Source organism: Myotis nattereri (genome assembly GCF_964212035.1).
Source record: "Myotis nattereri genome assembly, chromosome: 8".
NCBI lineage: Eukaryota > Metazoa > Chordata > Mammalia > Chiroptera > Vespertilionidae > Myotis > Myotis nattereri.
Genome location: NC_138083.1, coordinates 51,839,474 through 51,858,760, shown reverse-complemented (window position 1 = coordinate 51,858,760; position 19,287 = coordinate 51,839,474). Strand labels below are relative to the sequence as shown.

Here is a 19,287-nt window from a genome sequence, read left to right as displayed (position 1 = left end):
GTAGGGGAGGGAGGAATCTAACAGAGGCACATGGGGGAGGGGACAGAGAGCAACCAGAGGTCTAGATTTGGGACACTGAGCTGCCGCCCAGAGGAGGGGGGGCGGGGGGGGGGGCGGGGCGGTGGCGGGTTTTGTTTGAATTGAAGATGTGTTGGCTGAGGAGCCAGGAGTCTAGACCAGGGAGTTTGAATCTGTGCGGATTCTGTTTAAAGAGGAGAGCTGATCTGGGGGGAAAGGTGCAAAACAAGTGGAAAGGGTGTCCGGGTGCTGCGGTGGAGCGGGGCGTCCAGCACGCACGGACCAGGGAACGGCCAGCTCACACCCCCTTCCCCAGTGCTCCAGCGGACACCCTCACCCACCCCAGGACTTGCTGGGCAGGGGATCCAGCCGCGGGGCCTCCCCTCCCTTCGCGTGGCCTCTCCCCCGCATCCCCTCCCCCGCCGAGCCGGCAGCAGTGAAGCCGCGACAGGAGTGCAGGGCACAGGCAGTGGCGCGCGCTGGCCATGGCGCAGACTGCGGGCGCGCGGGGTCGGCCAGGGCAGTGCGGGCGGTGCGGGAGGCGCTGGAGGTGCGGGAGGCGCGCGCTGGTTGCCTGCGTTGCCTGGACCGTGGTCTGGGTGCTGGCGGCTGCGCTGCTGCTCCGCGCGCACCCCGGGGTCCTCTCTGAGCGCTGCACGGACGAGAAGAGCCGGCGCATCCTGGCCGCGCTGGTAGGTCCCGCTGCCGCACTGCCCCGCGAGGTGCGCCCGGGTGCAGGGGTGGGACCCGGGTCGTGGGATGCAGGATGTGCAGATCCCAGTCTCCGTGGGATGGGCACTGTGTCCCCGAGCCCTCCGGGCGCGCAGGGGTGTTTCTCCCCACGTCGCCAAAATTGGTCCTTTGTCCCAAGAGTCTTCCTGCCGACTGCTCTCCCGCCGCCCCTGAGCCCGCGCTCCTAAAGAAAGTTTGCGGTAGGCTCCGAGTCTCCCCACAACCCCTTGGTGGCCCATCCGGTGTGGGGCAGCCGGGTTAGGGGCCAGGATGCGGACCAAGATGCCTCTCGGGTCCCTGGGTCCCTGTTCTCTGGCCCAGACTCCGTTCGTTCTGCGATTCCAACCTGGGCTTCACCACGCCGAGCCGATGCGCTAACAGGGCCCTGCCTCCTGCGCCCCAAGCCTCGCTCCCCTCACACTCGCCTCATGCATCCGTGGGACCCCAGGCACAGCGTGCTTCCGGGAGGCGATCCGACCCCCGTGGACCCTAGTCCTGGGGTAGTGGCTGCAGTCTCTGTCCCTCCACGGGAGGGCCTGATTGCTCCTCAGCTGGGCGGGGCGGGAAGGGGAGACAACCGCAGGGTTCTGTCTGCGCGCACTGGCCCCCAGATGCTCATCAGTTGCTTCCCAAACGTTGGCTGCTCCTTAGTCTCAGTTTGGTTCAGAAGATTATGTGCTTTAGGAGATTTGAACAAAGGGGGGAATCCCCCAAAGGAAAGCCAAGACAGATGAAGATAGCGGCTACTCCTGTTACACTGATATTTGAAGTGTTTATTCACTTCTCCAAACAGTGAGCATCTAAGCATTTGGTGTGAAAAGTGATCTGTTTTCTAAGAAATCTTCAAGGAACGCATGGGAAGTTTTTAGTTCCATTGCTTATAAATGGGTGGGCCCTTTGAGATTGTAGGTTTGTTTTTTAAAAAAATATATTTTTATTGATTTCAGAGAGGAAGGGAGAGAGGGAGAGAGAGAGAGAGAGAGAGAGAGAGAGAGAGAGAGAGAGAGAAACACCAATGATGAGAGAGAATCATTGATTGGCTGCGGCCTGCAGGACCCCTACTGGGGATCGAGCCTGCAACCCAGGCATGTACCCTTGACCAGAATTGAACCCGGGACCCTTCGGTGCCCAGGCTGATGCTATATCCACTGAGCCAAACTGGCTAGGGCTGACATTGTAGGTTTTCAAAATGGGGTAGCATAAAGGTTTTCAAGTAAATGATTTTATTATATAAAAAGTGAGACTGGAAAAATTTAAGGAATAATGAGTGAAAGGTACACACTAAAACAAATCATATTCCCTAATTGAGACTGACATGTGTCATCATGAATGGACCATAATGCAAATGAGACTCACATCATTGATTCCCTCCATCCTATCATCTATCCATGCATCTACGCATCCATGCATCTACCACCCACCCACTGATGGTTACACTAAAGTTTATCAAGTTTTCTTTAAGTTGCTTGAGCTCATTGATTTTCTCAGGAACCCATATAAAAAGTCCTTTCTTTTTTTGGGGGGGGGGGGCTGATTGACTGTTTATAGTGAATGAAGATTAATAGTTTGGCCAAGATGGAATACTTCTGCTTACAAAAATAATAGAAAATAATCTTTTAGATTAAAGTAAAAGATGAATTCCACTTTTCCATTTATCTACCTTTGACTAAGTGGGAAAGGCCAAATGGAAATGAATAGCCTAATATAAATTAAGTAATTGCTCATCATAACTTTCCAAGCATTTCAGCCCATAAATTAAAGCCAATTCTGACGAGAGGTTCTACCACTATATCTCCAATGGCAGCCCTAGGGGGTCATTTGTAGTCTGACCTAAAGCTGAAGAGGGCGGTCCTGCTTCTGGAGGCTCTCTCCTTTCTTGTTACCGAAAGAATGATGTGAAATCCCAGGTCCCTCTTGCTGAAGTTCACCTGCTGTTGTCTCCCTGAACTGACTTTTCGGGGAGCATCATTTGCACGCCTTGTTTGAGGCCATGGTTTCTCCCACATGATCAGGACTTGGCTTTCTCTCCCTCTCTTCCTACCTTCTCCATTCTGACTTGTTGGTGTGAGCCCCACGCAGCACGCTGGCTCCCTTTTACCCAGGACACTACCCTCGCACAAGCTTTGAATAAGACCCAGTCTGCAAACCTCGCTTGCTGGGCCCTAGCTGCCCCGCAGAGGCTGGCACGGTGGCCTCCCAGGACTCCAGCTGAATCAAGCTCCTGTCTCTGGGCTCCCCAAGCACTTTCAATTCATTCTGCCTGGCTTTTATCCTTAGTAATAAAACAGGCTGTTAGTTTTCTGACTGGCCTCCAGACTCTCATTAGCTTTCCCTCTGAATAGCAGAGCATAGAAGGAGTAACTGAACTGAGCCAAAGGGAGCCCTCTTTCTCTCTCTGGCAGGGGCAGCAGAGTTGTGGGCAAGGCCTGGGGTTTCCCAGGCCCCCAGTGCACAGGGGCCTTGCGGCCTGCGGGAGGAGTCTAGCTGAAGCAGAGGAGCCGGGAGCCAGGTCTGCTGCTAGCCCCAAGCCACCCCACCTCCTGAGGGAGCCCACCGCACTCCCCAGCCCTGGAAGAGCCAACTGGCCTTGTTCCAAAGAGTGGAGCACTGGGTCTGAGAGCTTTGGATTTCCCTAGTCAGACTGCAGTGCTCCTCTGTATTGCGGCTTTCCAGCTCATCCCATAATCAAGACATCCACATGCCCTCTTAGACTGCCCCTGGGAGGTTGCTACAGCCCGACTGTTCCATAGAGCAGTGCCAGGAGGCGATGCAGGCAGATGAGCCTCAGGCCATGCTTGGTAATTCCTGCGCCCGGCTCCTACTCTGCAGGCGGAGTTCTTCATGCAGTGGCAGAGAGGGCTGGGCTGCGGGTGCCCGTCTGCTTCTCAGGGTAGGCACTGTGATTAGTTTTACGTGTATCATTTCACTTAATCCTCTCCACAACCTCTGGGAGGCCTGTGCTTTGACTATCCCCATTTGGCAGATGGTGAAACTGAGCCCCAGAGGGGTCAGCTTGTCCTGATTTGTGCAGTTAGCGTGTGTGGAGCCAGGGTGAACCGTGTGCAGTCTGATAGGAGAGGCCCTGTGACAGCGAGTGGCTTCTTTAGCGACGAGAACCGTCAGTAACAACTGGGTATACGTAATCCTCCACTGCATATCGCTTCCAAAGCGTCTCACAACTGTTTCCACGGCTGCTATTCAGAGACCTCCTTCCCTTTTGGCTAGTTAGGCTTGATGTGATGTAACTTAGTTGCCTACATTTGGGGTTCCTGTTTAATAGGACAGGCTTGTCTTTTTTGCTGTGATGGAAACCCAGGGCCTTAGCGCATATCCAGGGCACATGCCCAGAAAGACTTTATAGCAGAGAATAACTCCATTCTCCCGAGTGCTTGTCCAGGGTCAGGAAGGCTGCCCAGCAGACCAGCCAGTTGCTCTGAGAGTCTGCAGGGCACAGCATTGCTGCCGGGGGAGGATCTTCATTGTGTGACGATTGCTAACCACATAGGAACTCAACGCTCTTTAAAAACAAAACCAAACACACAGAAAACCCAGATCTTAGGCATGACCCCTGAGACCTGTCAGCCATTTCCCAAACTGGAACGGACAGGCTTTGTTTTTGCTTGAGAAGCATGATACAAGCCGGAGAGATTCTAAGCGACAACCACTAAGAACTCTTTCTGCAGAGCTGGGCATGCTGAAAATGTGTGTTTGCATATTCCCACACAACCTACAGGAAATACAAACGCACGGTGAGTCCAACTAATTAGATAATGCTACTTAACTACAATGAGACTTTTTTCTCAGTGTATACCTGTGGATTTTCTGTGCACACACATGTGGGTACAGAAATGTACCTGTCTTCAAACTGGCAGTTTGGATCTCCTCATAGTCAGAGGAAACTGATTTTTAAAATGGAATTAAAGGAAATAAAAGCACATTTTACTTATTTATTTATTTTAGTTAAAAAAGAGCTTCTTCACCCTGGCCAGTGTGGCTCAGTGGTTGAGTGTCATCCCTTGCACTGAAAATTTGATGGGTCAATTCCTGGTTAGGGCACATGCCCAGGTTGCAGGCTCTATCCCTAGTGGGGGGAGAGGGGCATGCAGGAGGCAACCTGATTGATGATTCTTGTTCATCAGTGTTTCTCTCTCAACCTCTCCCTTCCTCTTTCTCTCAAAATAGAAAAAACACACCATTTTTTTTGGAGAAAAAAAAAGAGCAACTTCAATAGGACATGCTACTAAATAAAATAATTTAATGATTGTCTCTAACATGACAATTATTCATTAGTTTGTAACCTCATAATTTATACTGTAAGTTTGCTGTTTTTTAAATGCTAGATTAAGCTTTTTTCTGTGTTTAGTATGCACAGACATGCGAAGACTCCGCAGACGCACTCTGGCACTAGTGACCAGAATAGCTCCTGTGGACAAAGTTTACATTCTACATAAGTGGCGTGGGAACCGAAATGCCCCAAATCCTCTGTCCTAAAGGATGATAGCAAAGAACAGTTGTGTGATAATTGCATTGTTGTGCTTTGCTCTAATGTAAACGGTCTCCTATGATAAATGAGGTCACAGACCTAAGACCTCACCTGGGCATCTCGCTCCACTTCCTGTCCTTGCCGATGCCTAACACCACATCCTTTATGCCTCAAAGTGCTGATCTTCAGAAAACAGCCAACATTAATGTTCCCCTCCAAAATCGATAAGCCATATGCCAGATTCAATGATTAGACTGTTGTTCAAAATATCTTGCGACTCTTGTTTGGAACTGCCTTCCAAATTTGCAGGGGCAAATCTTGGATAGGTTTCAATTCAATTTGAATTTGATTTCATCAATGCAGTACAGTTTTGTAGGGAAGGCTGAGCTGCGGGAAGCCTGCAGGAGGGGGGATGGTGCAAGGGTGGGTCCTTTAGTGAGAGCCCCGAGCTGAGGAGCATCCTCACCAGCAGGTAGGGCTGCCTCAGGGGAAGGTTGATCTGACCCTTGCAGGGTAGGAAGCATTGTGCCAGGTGGAGATGCAGAAATGGCTTTTTTTGTTTGTTTTTACAGTTTTAAAATTGATTTTTTAGAGAGAGAGGAAGGTAGAGGGGGAAAGAGAGAGAAACATCTATGGGAGAGCAAAACATCTATTGGCTGCCTCCTGCACGACACCCAGCAGGGATCAAGTTGCAACCCGAGCATATGTTCCAACTGGGAATGGAATGGCAACCCCTCAGTGCACAGGATAATGCCCAACCAACGTAGCCACACCGGCCAGGGCAGGAATGGCATTTTTGATAGGACACCCTAGTCCGTCACATAATGGCCCACGCTCTGACCTGCACTTCACACCCTGAACTGGTCTTGTTCTCTGAACACCCCATGCTATTTTGCAACTCCAGGCCTTGGCACAGGCTATTTCCTTCCATGAAACTGCCCTCCCCCTCCTTGTCTGCTAAGCAGACTTGCAATTTGTCTTTCAAAAGTGAGCTCAGATGCATCTCTCTAGGACAGTGATGGCGAACCTATGACACGTGTGTCAGAGGTGACACACGAACTCATTATTTTGGTTGATTTTTCTTTGTTAAATGGCATTTAAATATATAAAATAAGTATCAAAAATATAAGTCTTTGTTTTACTATGGTTGCAAATATCAAAAAATTTCTATATGTGACACGGCACCAGAGTTAAGTTAGGGTTTTTCAAAATGCTGACACGCCGAGCTCAAAAGGTTCGCCATCACTGCTCTAGGAAGAAGCCTCCTTGGCTCCCGATGTCTAATGACCAGGATAAAACTAGCATTCCCTGAGATAACCAAGTCCTCTGCACCCATGACCTTGGTTGACCTCCACAGGCCTCCTGTGACACAGTATTATCAGCCCATATTACAGATTTGAAAACATGCTCCACACCTAGTGAGGGGCAGAGCCCAGGGACAAACCCCGTTTTCCTAAACCACACTTCCCAAACGTACCTTGCCCATGTCATACTCCGCTGTCATGGATGAGTTTCAAAGGCAGCCACCACTGTTCTGTGAACTCTGGAGCCTGGTACCTGTAGTTGGATGGAGGCTCCGCTCTCATGCAGCTGGACTGAGCTCAGAAAGTGGCATTGTAAACTGGGAGCTGGCCAGGTGTGCCCGAGGCAGGTGGGCCTTGTCTGAGGCCATTGCTCTAGCAAGTTCTGGCTGGACTGTCTTCTTAGGGATGACTGCAGTGTGGTACTGGCGGGGTCACCGCAGCTGGACGGTGGGAGACCAACTTCTGGGCTCTGGATGTTTTGATTTTGAGACCCTACCCCTGGGCCGGATTGAGAAACATAAATATGAGGCGCTTTGAAGTCTTTTATTTAATTATGCACTGACTTTCCAAAAACCCTGCAGGGCTCATGAGGTTCCCCTCAGGGCTGATGAGAAGCCCTCCAAGCGCAGGGACCAACCTGGGCCCTTGTCCTGCCCCCTCCGCCACCACCACCTTGTGACCTGCTGTCCCTTCTTTCCAGTGCCGGGACTACCAGGGCGGGGCGCTGGCGGGCGACCTCTGCGAGGACCTGTGCGTGGCGGGGAGGCTGCGGTACCGGCGCTGCCTGTACTACGAGAGGGGCAAGAAGGTGCTGCAGGCGGACTGGCGCGGCCGCCCCGTCATCCTCAAGTCCAAGGAGGAGGCCTTCTCCAGCTTCCGGCCGCCCGGCCTGATGGAGGATCACGCTGAGGACGGAGGCCAGGGCTTCCCGGAGGCAGAGCTGCTCCTGCTGGTGGCGGGGGAGGTCAAGAGCGCCCTGGGCCTGGAGCTGGCGGCCGGCAGCCTGGGGCCGCTGTGGCCGGGGCGCCGGGGTGCGCGCTGGCGGGGCCAGCTGGCCAGCCTGTGGTCGCTGGCGCAGCAGGAGGAGTTCGTGCTGCTCAGCATGCTGCACGGCCTCAGCCCGCACGCCCCGCCGCTGCTGGGCTCCTGCGGCCACTTCTACGCGGTGGAGTACCTGGCAGCGGGCAGCCCCCACCACAGGGCTCTCTTCCCCCTGGACGGGGCCTCGCGGGGCCAGGCCCAGGCCATCAGCGACATGGCCCTCAGCTTCCTGGACCTGGTGAGACATTTCGACAACGACTTCTCTCACCGCCTCCACCTCTGCGATGTCAAGCCGGAGAACTTTGCCATCAGGAGGGACTTCACGGTGAGTGCTCCTTGGAAAGTGGATACATCATGTAGGGGACGGATGGTTTTAAATGAGAGCATTTCTGGACTCCATGTAGCATCATGCTGCCTTGTAGCCTGGACATCCCACGCAGCCCAAGCAGAGTTCATGAGAATTCACAGGACACATGCACCTCACCCAACTCCCGGGGGTGGGTGGAATGAAAGGCTGGAAGGCAGGAGCCCAGGCCCCAGAGACGAGACCTGTCCTCCCTGGGGCTGTTCTGGAAAGCAAGCTCTTGCTGAGAGCAGAAAGCAGTCTTCAGGGATGAGGGGCCACACAGGATGACGAGGAGGATGGCCGTGGGGGCTTTTGGACAACAATCCAGTTGGGGGATGCTGTCTTCAAACTGTCCAGGCTCCATGACAGTGTGCAACATTTTTCTAGCACTTTCTCCCTGGAGGTTCTAGCTAGCTTCCCTTCCATGGGTAAGATTTCTAGAGGGACCGGAGTGGGGCGCCTCCTGCAGGGACAACCCTGCCCAGGTGGACATGGTGACCTCTGCACTGCTCTGCAGGGCAGGTGCATTTTAGCTCCCTCTCCGGTGTCGGAGGAATTGAATGAGGAGGAGCTGCAATGGCAGGAGGGACTGCAGTGTCATTGGAAGATAATCCTCTCTCTCCTCCCCCACTCCCTAGGTAAGCCCAGGTGTCACAATAATGCTATCTGATCTGGATGCTCTATCCCAGGGGCCATTGCCTGGGGTCACCCCTGTTGCAATGAGTCATCTCTTACACTGCACCTGACAGCAGGTGAAGGCCCAGGCCAGCTTCACTCCGGCCACCTCAGTGGGCTGGGCATTGTGGAGGCTGGCTCATGGTGGACTACGCTCTTGTCAACATAAGAAATGATCAAACCTATAAGAGAATTTTTATGAGTTTATTGGGCCAAACTGATGACAATACCTCAATAGTTAGATATTATATTCTAGAGAATGACAGTTTTGCATCTTTTGAAATACATTACAATAAAAAGAGAAGACATAAGTGGGTTACATGAAATCCATTGGTGATAGATTAGGGAGGCGGGAGAAAGCAAAGTGGAAAAACCTCTGGGATTGGATAAAAAGTAAAATGATAGACACATACTTCTTTCACTTAGGTGGGTGCAGGATAGTTAACAGACAATGAACTCAATGACAATGAGGGGATTTGTGGTCTCTGCAGAGCGGTGCCTGAGCTTTGAGGGGTCCAGAAAAAGGAAATTATATGCATATATGCATAACCATGGACACAGACAATAGGGTAGTGAAGGCCTGGGGGAGGAGTGGGGGGGAGGGGGTGATGGGGGGTGGGGGTGGGAGAGGAACATCTGTAATACTTCCAACAATAAATATACATTTTTTTTAAAAAGGAAAATTACTTTGACATTCCAAAGATATGTTATCTTAGATGCAAAAAGATAATAGGCTCAATTAAGGTAAAGATTGACTGATAGACTTTTGTTAGGAAAAATACTGCTTTTGGACATGACTACCTGCCATGAATTGCTTTTAGTTAAAAAAATTTTCATTTCAGAGCATCCTATGTGGTTACTTTAGGTGTCTGAGTTTGTAAGGCCTCTCCTGAGCTTGTCAGGTTTAGTATATGGTTCCTCTCATCCACCCCAGTCAAAACATAAGGGACAAATAGAAGGTACTATTACAGCCACAGGAATGCCTCAGTATAACAGCCTGAAATCGATATAGAGCCCTTCTCCTGTCAAGTCTTTGTCACTGTGAAGGGCATCATAGCATTTTGCCCCAACTTCTTTGTCCTAATGCTCTGTCCCTGGCTGTCCCAGAGGGACTGATAAGCCGGTGGTTCCAAGTGCAGGAGGGAAAGAGCTGGGGGGAGAGGGGAGTTCCTTGAGGTTCCAGAGAGGTCTCCTGCCAGACAAGCTGTGAAAGTCAGGATGCCCCAGACTCTTAGGCTTATTTCTCAGAGCTGAGGTCCTGGCCGAGGCTTCCTTACTTTGTGAGCAGGAAGGTAATATAATGAACACATAGGGCCGTGCCTCTCCTCAGAGCTGTCCTGGGGACCCAGCCACCCTGAGGCCTTGGGCAAGGAGGCATGGAGTGTTCACACACAACCACCAGCTTTGGGTAGTTAGGGGTCTGTCCTTCCTGTCATGAGATAATTTGTTTATTCATCCAGCAAGTATGAGGGTGTGTCAGTGAGTGGTGGCAGTCGAGGGAACCCAGCGGCTGTCTGGGCTGGGTTCCCAGGAAAGGCTTTAGAAGGAGGTGGTGCTGATGGGTCTTCCCCTAGGAGTGAGCAACATGGGGCATTACTGACTTGCAAGGTCCACCTCCATTGTGCCTTCCAGCATCTCCTGCATCGTAGGCCCGAGATAGTTGTTCAATGAAGTCCTGGCTAATCTCCTGACCAGGCCGGACTTGCTGTTCCTGAGGCACTCGGCCCTGCAGCATGCAGCCCTGGCTGCTGCCAGAGCGAAGGTGAGGACGGGGAGGGAAGGACTGGATTCCACTGTGCTAGCCCCGGCATTGCTGACCTTCCTCACGAGGCTGAGGTTCAAGAAGTTCATTTTACTTACGATTTTAAGTAAAAACCAGCCACATCACCAGAGAACAGGTTAGAAATGCAAGTTCTCCGCCTTTACCCAAGACCTCCTGAGGATGGATGTGGCCGTCTGAGTTTGAGAAACAAGCTAGGGGACCAGCAGGCAGGTCCTCCCTTCAGACCATGTTTCAGTTGCTCAGATGACAGGAAGAATTGACGACTCTAAGTCATTCACTTCCTTCAGGTCCCCACTTACAGGTCTTGACGATTTATCCCAAGGAGGGGTTGCACAAGGACAAGTAGGGAACATCATTGCTTCGTGCTCCCGGACTGCTGCCAGCAAGTGCTCCTTTCAAGCAGGTGATATGTTTCCTCCCCCAGAGCCACGCTTCCCAGTGGAGAATGAAATGCTTCTCATCGGTGCTTTCTGAGCTGGCGCAGGATGAAGTTTGAAGGTGGCATGAGTTAGCCCCTCCACGCAGGAAGAATTTTAGGATTCTCCTGATACAATTTGAGAAACCTCCTGCAGGCCTTCTGATTTGTTTGGTCACTGTTCCTATTTTTGGTATTTATAGTTATGCTCATAATGGCTGCAATCCATCCTATGCCATGCACAAAAATTAAAAGATAAATCTGGTTCTCCTAGGAGTTGAGAAGGGAACCATCAGTAATGGTAAAGAGAGAAATTGCAAGGAGCTGAAATTCCATCTGGGGCCCCAGAAGAAGCTGGGGGGATTGCCAGAAACTGTAGAAGAAAGAGAAGGGTCTTGTAGCCCTAATAATACACCAGAAAGGCTGTAGATCATTAGCATAGCCTAATACTTTTTCAGTCTATTAACCAGTGCAAATAATGAAGTGAGCTATTTCTTTTGGCTAAATAATGAGACAGGAAAACTGATTAAAATGATAATTTCTGTTTGCTGTGCATGAATTAGTAATTAGGCAAAGCTCTTAACAAGGAAAAAGCTCCCTGTTTTTTGTTTGTTTGTTTCATTATTCTCCGCATATTTTGAAATAAATTATTTTCCCTCCTCAAGAAATACTCCCCAAGAAACTCTATTGCCTTTGGCATCACCCCTGAAGGAGAAACAAAAACAAATGAGCCCTTTCTTGAGATGCTACCAATGGGAGAAGGAAGGGTGATGTTTTGACGTTGACCTGTGAAGGCTTGTGAAATGCCACAGACTCCCTCAAATTCATCAAGTCTTATAAGCTGTTTAATACCTTGAAGCTATAAACAGCTTGATTTGGGCCAACTCCAGGTTTTCACAGGTTTGAGCTCATTTTTTTTTTTTTTTAAATTCAGGTGGTGAAGGAAATCTGCATAATTTAGATATTATTCTTGTTTTGAAGCCTCTTTGGTTTGAAGCCAAGAAGATAAAGAGATTCCAGGGGTCACAGTTCTTATACTGACAATGGGATGTAGCGTCTGATGACATTGGATCAGACTCCACACATATCAACCCTAATCTGAGAACATTGGCGCTGTCATTTCCCCCCACATGTCTATCCAAACAGTCAATTGCAAGCCAGGTAACAGAGATGCCGTAGGTAGACAACCTAGATACAGTCGGCCTCATTTTCACACCCACGGACCTGCCTCTTGAACATCGTTTCCTTTTATTGCTTATATTCAAGGGGGTGGATGACCTGTCTCTCACTGCTTTGTAATCTTGACCCTTGAAGGCCAGAGACCAAAGTAGTAAAGCAAGTAGGGGGAGTCATTCATTTTTAAGACATTTTAGAGATGCTACTTTTAAAAGTGAGAAACATTTCAAAATGAAAAGGGATGCTCTCTGCACAGTCCCAACTCCTAGGCTTTCGCTAGTGACAGCAAAGGTCCTTCTCAAAGTGAATGCCTTGCGATAGGATCTATGCCAGTTGCATGGCCTGGGCTCCGCTGGCTGCAGAGCTCTGTGACCGGCCTCCTGTGACCTCGGCTCGGGAACACAGAGATGGAGGTGCTGCCCAGGCTCCCTCTGTGCTGAGCCCAGTGCCCCCTTAATTACCCTGTGCTGTTTGGTTACAGGTCGTGGCTATCGATGTGGACATGGCTTTTTTTGAACCTAAAATGAGGGAAATTCTCGAGCAGAATTGCACGGGAGATGAAGACTGCAATTTCTTTGACTGTTTCTCCAAGTGCGATCTCAGAGTCAACAAGTGTGGCGCGCAGAGAGTCAACAGCAACCTGCAGGTCAGCAGCAGCGACCGCTCTCTGGAGCACCCGCCTTGTGCCCCCAGGGCCTGATGTGTGTTGTGAGGGGGCGATGGTGGGAGGCGGTGGCCATTCATTCTTTGTTCTCTGCCCCATGAAGTTGTTGTTGGCCATGAGGTCCAACGGATACAGCTCCCAGCAAAGTCAGCCTGGTCTGGTTCCCTGCACACCCCCGCCCGCCTCCCCCCCTCCCTCCCCCCACCACACAAACACACTCAGAATGAGTACTAAGAATAAAAAGAATGCAAAGCCATTCTGAGAAACTGTCCAAATTAGAGAGGTTGGACACACAGTCCTGATAGGCATGTGTTAGGTCCAGCAGGTGGGTAATAGAAGGAGAGAGAATGTGTCCCAAGTCCAGGAATCAGTGATAAATAAATAGGAAGGAAGGATGCTGGGTCTAGGCTCTCAGATAGGGTCTAGAGTCAGGGAGGTCCCAACAGCAGGGCTCCAGACCCCATCAGTGGGAACACTCCCTCTTCTTTGGGCAGAAGTTATCTGCCCTCAGCCCTCCCCTGAGGCTCTCATGTGGGCGTGGATGAGCCTGAGCTCATAGGTGTTGATTGCAACCAGGAAGAGCCCCTGGCTGAGAAGCTGGGCCCACCACCTGGTTGCCTGTGTTCAATCATGTCTGTGCCCTTGCCTCACCTCCACTTTCCTGCTTTCTTATTCACTTATCCAACCCACTACCCCACTCACTTTTCTGTAGCTGTTCTTCCCTGCCGTCCTCCAACCCAAAAGGCCAGTGTGCCCGAATGCAGGATGCAGACCTGGCGAGGTGGGCTTGGGCCAGAGCAGGCCAGAGCTTGGTGCTGAGTCAGGCAACAAAGGAGGACTGTTCTGGGAGACCTGGCAGTGGTTGTGAATCTGGGATTCCTGGACCAGGGGAGATAAAAGCTCTGGGTGGTGTGCCCTAGCCGGTTTGGCTCAATGGATAGAGCGTTGGCCTGTGGACTCAAGGGTCCCAGGTTCGATTCCGGTCAAGGGCATGTACCTTGGTTGCAGGCACATACCCAGTAGGGAGTGTGCAGAAGGCAGCTGATTGATGTTTCTCTCTCATTGATGTTTCTAACTCTCTATCCCTCTCCCTTCCTCTCTGTAAGAAATCAATAAAAAATATATTTACAAAAAAAAAAAAAAGCTCTGGGTGGGAAGCACGCAGCAGTGATGTGGCCTCCAGAGGCCTCTTCTCCGCCCCAGCCTCTAGCTTCATGTGCGCGCACACCCTAGGCAGGTCTGCAGGGAAAGCCTCTGCTTCAGTGGCGGGAACAAGGTGATTGTCACCACAACAGCAACCACCTGCCCTTTGCCCATAATGAGAGACTAATACAGGGCGGGGCAAAAGCAGCTTTATGGTTGTTCCTATTGAAAACATACAATTCCTAATAAGTAATAATGCAAGAATAAACCCTGTGTTTTGTGTACTCACAACTGTAAACCTTCTTTTGTCCCACCTCATATATAAAGGGCTCTTAGAGATCTATCAAGGCAAGTGGTGACCCTTATCCCTTAGCCTCTGAAGCTCTGAGAGTATCCCCAGGATTGTCCCTGCCCAGCAGAGCTTCTTTGTCACATCCCTGGGGCAGTGTCCTGTGATTGGTCAGTGGGGGTGGGGCATTTGCCAAGCACAGTGCGGAAGTGTGGTCCCCGAGGATGCCCCTCTATACATCTCCATGTGCAAACCTCCCTCTTAGAGTCTGCTCCCCAAGAAACCAACCTAAGCAAGGGGCAAAGGTCCTTATGATATAAAGAACATCTACAAATTAATATGAAAAAGTTCAACACCTGGTGGAAATGTGGGCAAAGGATATCAACTTGACCATTCACTGGAAGGGAAGCAGAAATAGCTTTCAACCTGACTGATAAGAAATGCAAATGAAACCTTCTCACCCATGAGCTGGCAAAAATGAAAGATAACACACGTGCTGGCGAGGGCATGGGGTGGAGGAGCATTCTCATTGCACACTGCTGTGAGTGTGTAACTTAGTGCAACTTTTATGGGGGTCAGTTTGGCAAGATGTATCAAAAGAAAAAATGCGCTTATCCCTTGGCCCAGAAATTTCATTTTTAGAAATTGAATCACTCACAAAAGTGACATATATGCAAGGTATTTATTTCAGTATTGTTCATAATAGCAAAAGTTAGTAAACAACCTACATTTCCATCATGGGGAACTAATTAAGTAATTTATGATACATCCACAGGTTTAAGGGACAGCCATTGAAACTAATGGTATCCTATATAATAAAGAGCTAATTGCTAATTAGACCGAATGGTGGAACGACCTTCCAGAATAGCCTTCTGGGAGACCTTCTGGAATGATCAGTGGGTGGGGCTGCAAGGCAGCAGCTGAGGCGGCCAAGGTTGCGAAGGCCTACTCTTGCATGAATTTCATGCATCGGGCCTCTAGTATCCTTATATGAACAGATTTGGAAGGCTCTCCCTCATATTTGGTTAAGTGGGAATGGAAGCCGTAAGACAGCGAGCATTATATACGGCCATTAATGGAAAGTAAAGGTGAAAGGCTGGCACGCACAGGCTTGTGTGTGTGCATAGACTCTCTGGAGAAGGAGAGTCAAGGAGGGGGTCGTCCATCAGAGCCAGAGCTCAGTGTCTGGCTGTTGGGACCGGGATGGAGACTAAGTGTGCAGCCTGTCTTTTGGGACATTGTACATTTTTGCACATGAAAATGTATTATCAGTTAAAAAAAAAACAAAAACCAAGAGAATGTTTTTAAAAAGAATCCTTGCCCTTGCAGGCAGGGGAGACAGAAGTGAAGTTATTTGTTTCTGTGAGACAGCAGCCCCATAAAATGGAGGCATTTGTTAAATGAGGCTAATATAAAGCGTGATATAGAAAAAGGAAGCTGTGTTAATTATGCTGCTCCTAGTCCAGTTCTCCCACTAGAGAGGAAACAGAAAGCTGTGCAACACACAGAAGGTGTAAACTGAGAATGTGAAGAGAGCTCCAGCATCAGTGAATTCCATACCTGGTTAGAATGAATGGCTGCAAGATAATGGCTTAAACTAAACCATCTTTTTTTTTTTTTTTAAAAAATATATTTTATTGATTTTTTACAGAGAGGAAGGGAGAGGGATAGAGAGTTAGAAACATCGATGAGAGAGAAACATCGACCAGCTGCCTCCTGCACGCCCCCTACTGGGGATGTGCTCGAAACCAAGGTACATGCCCTTGACCGGAATCGAACCTGGGACCTTTCAGTCCGCAGGCCGACGCTCTATCCACTGAGCCAAACCGGTTAGGGCAAAACCATCTTTTAAAGGCTCCTAAAAAGACCCTTACCACCTTTCTCCCCTGAGCCTCAAGGTGCTATCACATGTGCATACTACTTCTCACCAACATGTCATTGGACCCTCAGGACACCCTGTCCTGGTTATCACTGTGACTGTACCAATTTATGGATAAAAATGCCCAACCTCAGCAATGTGGTGATAGAGGGGAGAGCAACTATTCTCAGGTCCTCCAAGGGGCTGCTCCTTATGCAGAAGTTACTGCCTGTGACTTCCTGCTCCCTTCATCTTTGGAAATGTACTCTGCTCTGAGGCCAGAAGTGGAATTTTCTATCTGATATGAGTTAGCCTTCTCCCTGATGCAAAGTTTATTCGTGGGGCTGAGTGTTTAATTTCCAGGAGGGAAGGTTCCTACTGGAGTCTGCAAGACCCCCCCCCAAAGGCCCTTGTGGGTGTGGGAGAAGAGCTGAGGTCTATGGAAGGACCACTTGTGGGCTCCGGGCTCTCAAGGGGATGTGCTCCCCAAATGAATGTCTCCCTGTCCTTCCCCTCAGGTCGTCTGTGACAAAATATTCCGACACTGGTTCTCCTCGACTCTCCAGAGCTCTGCCATTTCCTTCCAGCTCCAGCGGCAGTTGCGGGAGGCCGTGCAGGAGTGCGCAGACCCAGGTGGCCCCCAGAGAGCAGCCCCCACCATGTTCTGGAGACTTCAGCGCCTCCTCCAAGCTGCCCTGAGGGAACTGCGGGAGGCAGAGAAGTAGCCACGGCAGCCTTTCAAATGCTGGCTCAGGAGAGGTGACCTCTGCATGGTTTTAAAGAGGAGACATTGTCACTGTGCAAATGATGGTCTCTGAGCTACTGCGGCCTCCCAAAGAGCGAGGTCACCTCACGCCGTCTCCATCGTGCGTCCACTGTTGTGGCGTGCGTGTCCTTCTGTCCTGTCTTGTCCTGGCTTGATTCCTTGTTTGGAGAGACCACCCTGGCCTCTGACCATCACTCCTTGGAAGGTGGCATGAGGGAGGTGGGCACAGAGCTTTTAGCTGTTGGAGGGCCCTCCCTCCGAAACAGCACAAATGCCTACGTGCGATTGTTCTCGAGAAAGTGCTCATACTCAGCACAGACGTTTCCAGCTCTTCTCGCTGCAAGTGGTTGTCAGGTAAAAAAATGCACATGTGTACATAGGTGTGTGTACATCTGTGTGCGCACACATGTGAGCACACATGCCTAAGTGAGCAGGTGAGAGTGGGCAGGTGAGAGTGAACAGGTGAGTGTGTGAGGTGTGTGTGAGAGCGGTGAGGTGTGTGTGCTGTGGGATGGGGGAAGGTGGTTCTCCAATGTGTCCTGTGGGACCACTGGCCCAGCTAGCCATGAAAGTCTCCTTTCCTTTGGAATTAAACACAGTGAAAACAACAGTTGCCTTGTTAGGCAGGCTGTTCGTGTTGGAGAGTGTGTGAGGGACACCTTGTGCTGGTATTGGTTGTGAGGGCCCCGTGGGCACTGTGGGCTGTGTTTTGGGGAGCACCATGCCCCTTAGTGCAGTCTGTCCTCTCGGGGAGCCACTTGTGCAGTGACAAACCCCACACTACTTGTCTGTGCCTTGCCCACCCTTTCGGATCCAGGCAAAGGGGACAGCCTGCTTGTGTTGTTTGCACACATTTTCCTGGGTCGGCACCTCGGCTGGCTCTGTGTGGTGACAGCTGAGGCGGAGAACAATCTAAGGCCCAGCAGCTCTAAGTTCCGTGGCTCCTGAGCGGTGCCTGAAGGCCCGCGGTCACCTGCCCGGCCGCTCATCACCCCCCGGCACTGTCTCACTTGAATGAAGTTCCTAAAGGGCCCCTCTCATCATAAGCATGAAGGCCTCTCTCTGCATCGGTACTCCCTGCAGGAAGCAGGACTCCTGGCCGTCACTTTGTGGCAGAAAAAAAGAACACTAACGGTTGATTCCAAAGAGAAGAGATGGCCTTTGCCTGGGAGCGGAAGCCAGGCTCTGCGGCGCTGGGGGTCTCGGTGAACCTCAGCCCCCTGGTCGGGTTCTCTGTGAGCCAAAGGTTTCCATGCGCACGGTGTGCAGCCGAGGGCGAGGAGGGAGCGGCTTCGGGGCTCTTGGCTTTGGCACTGTGAGGGCGGTCGGTCTCAGGTGGGTTGACCGGGTTGAGGGCCGCCCTGAGTGCTGGCCCGGAGCTCCCTGGCCAGGCAGGAGGTCTGGCCCTGGAAAGGGCAGAGGTTTGTTCTCATTTCGACCCGAATGGAAGCAGATGTTTTTGTTTATCATGGAAACTATGCAATATATACTTACCCAACACAATAGTGTTTTTATTGCTGAAAAGGAGTTTTATCCCTTTCCCCTTGCGTTTAACCTCTCCCCCCCCCCCCCGCCCCACCCTCTCTGTCTCACACACCCACACACACTCACACGCCCTTTCCCATCCCGCCTGCGCAACTGCATTTACAGCAGTGTTTCTTGAACTATCCGTGGTAAAGTCCTGCTTTTATTTTTTGATTTTTTTGTTTTTAATTTTTAATCCCTTGCAAAATAAAACTTTTATATGATACAATAAACAAACACGGTTGTATCAGTATTTAATATTGTTACTGTGACACATTAGAGTGTTTCTTGCTTATCTGATGAGCAGCCACCCTCCCAGTTGGGGCAAGTGTCAGCCTAAGTGATTTCTATATTTTATTATAAAAACACCCAAAGTAGACAGAACACTCTCAGAGAAAGTCCATGGGAGTCAGGGGCTTATAAAGTGGGTTCAGCAAGCACAGGCTATGCCTTTTCCAGTTGCATCCAAGTTACAGTCAGCAGTGCTTACTTCATCTCCACTCCACGGAGATGATACATTTTCACAATGTATCTTGGTACGTTGTGGTTAACATTACCTTGTGATGAAGCCATTCAGATCACATGCCCCACTGGGTTATAGATGACAGACATCAACTGCACAGAAACCTGGGCAGCTCGGGCCACGTGCCCCTGACCTCGTGCTTCCTGAACGGCTCGGTCGGTACCTGGAGGGGTGGACGTCCTGGCAGTGCCACGTGGCTGCATCTAACACTCCTCTCCGTTCTCACCTCCTCACGGCTGAGCAGCAAGCCGCTGCATCTGAGCAAGATTGGTCAATTCAGAGAACCATGGGCAGAGTTTCTCTCTCCACCAGTGGTCCCAGACGGCTGCTTCGGAATCACCTGGAATCTTCTTCTAAATGCAGATTAGAATCAGGGTCTGTGGGGCTGAGGCTGCCCCCACCCTGAGATTTTTGATGCACCCCAACGTTTGAGAACACTGCTCCCTAGGCCTGTCCCAGTCCTTCTTCATTCTGGAGACCATCTCTGGGTGGCCCAGGCTGGCCTTGGGCTGGGGAGTGATATCCCCAGCTAGTCATTCCTCAAGCA

The 19,287-nt window shown here is 50.7% G+C and overlaps 1 protein-coding gene across 1 annotated transcript; it reads left to right on the top strand.

The window, feature by feature from the left end:
• Window positions 1-503: 503 nt before the first annotated feature.
• On the top strand, window positions 504-16,652 carry DIPK1C (divergent protein kinase domain 1C; the record flags this gene model as incomplete). Its single annotated transcript, XM_081097815.1, has 4 exons — window positions 504-710; window positions 7,238-7,903; window positions 12,455-12,619; window positions 16,446-16,652. The coding sequence occupies 4 exons, from the start codon at window positions 504-506 to the stop codon at window positions 16,650-16,652; spliced, it is 1,245 nt and encodes a 414-aa protein (XP_080953941.1).
• Window positions 16,653-19,287: the final 2,635 nt, after the last annotated feature.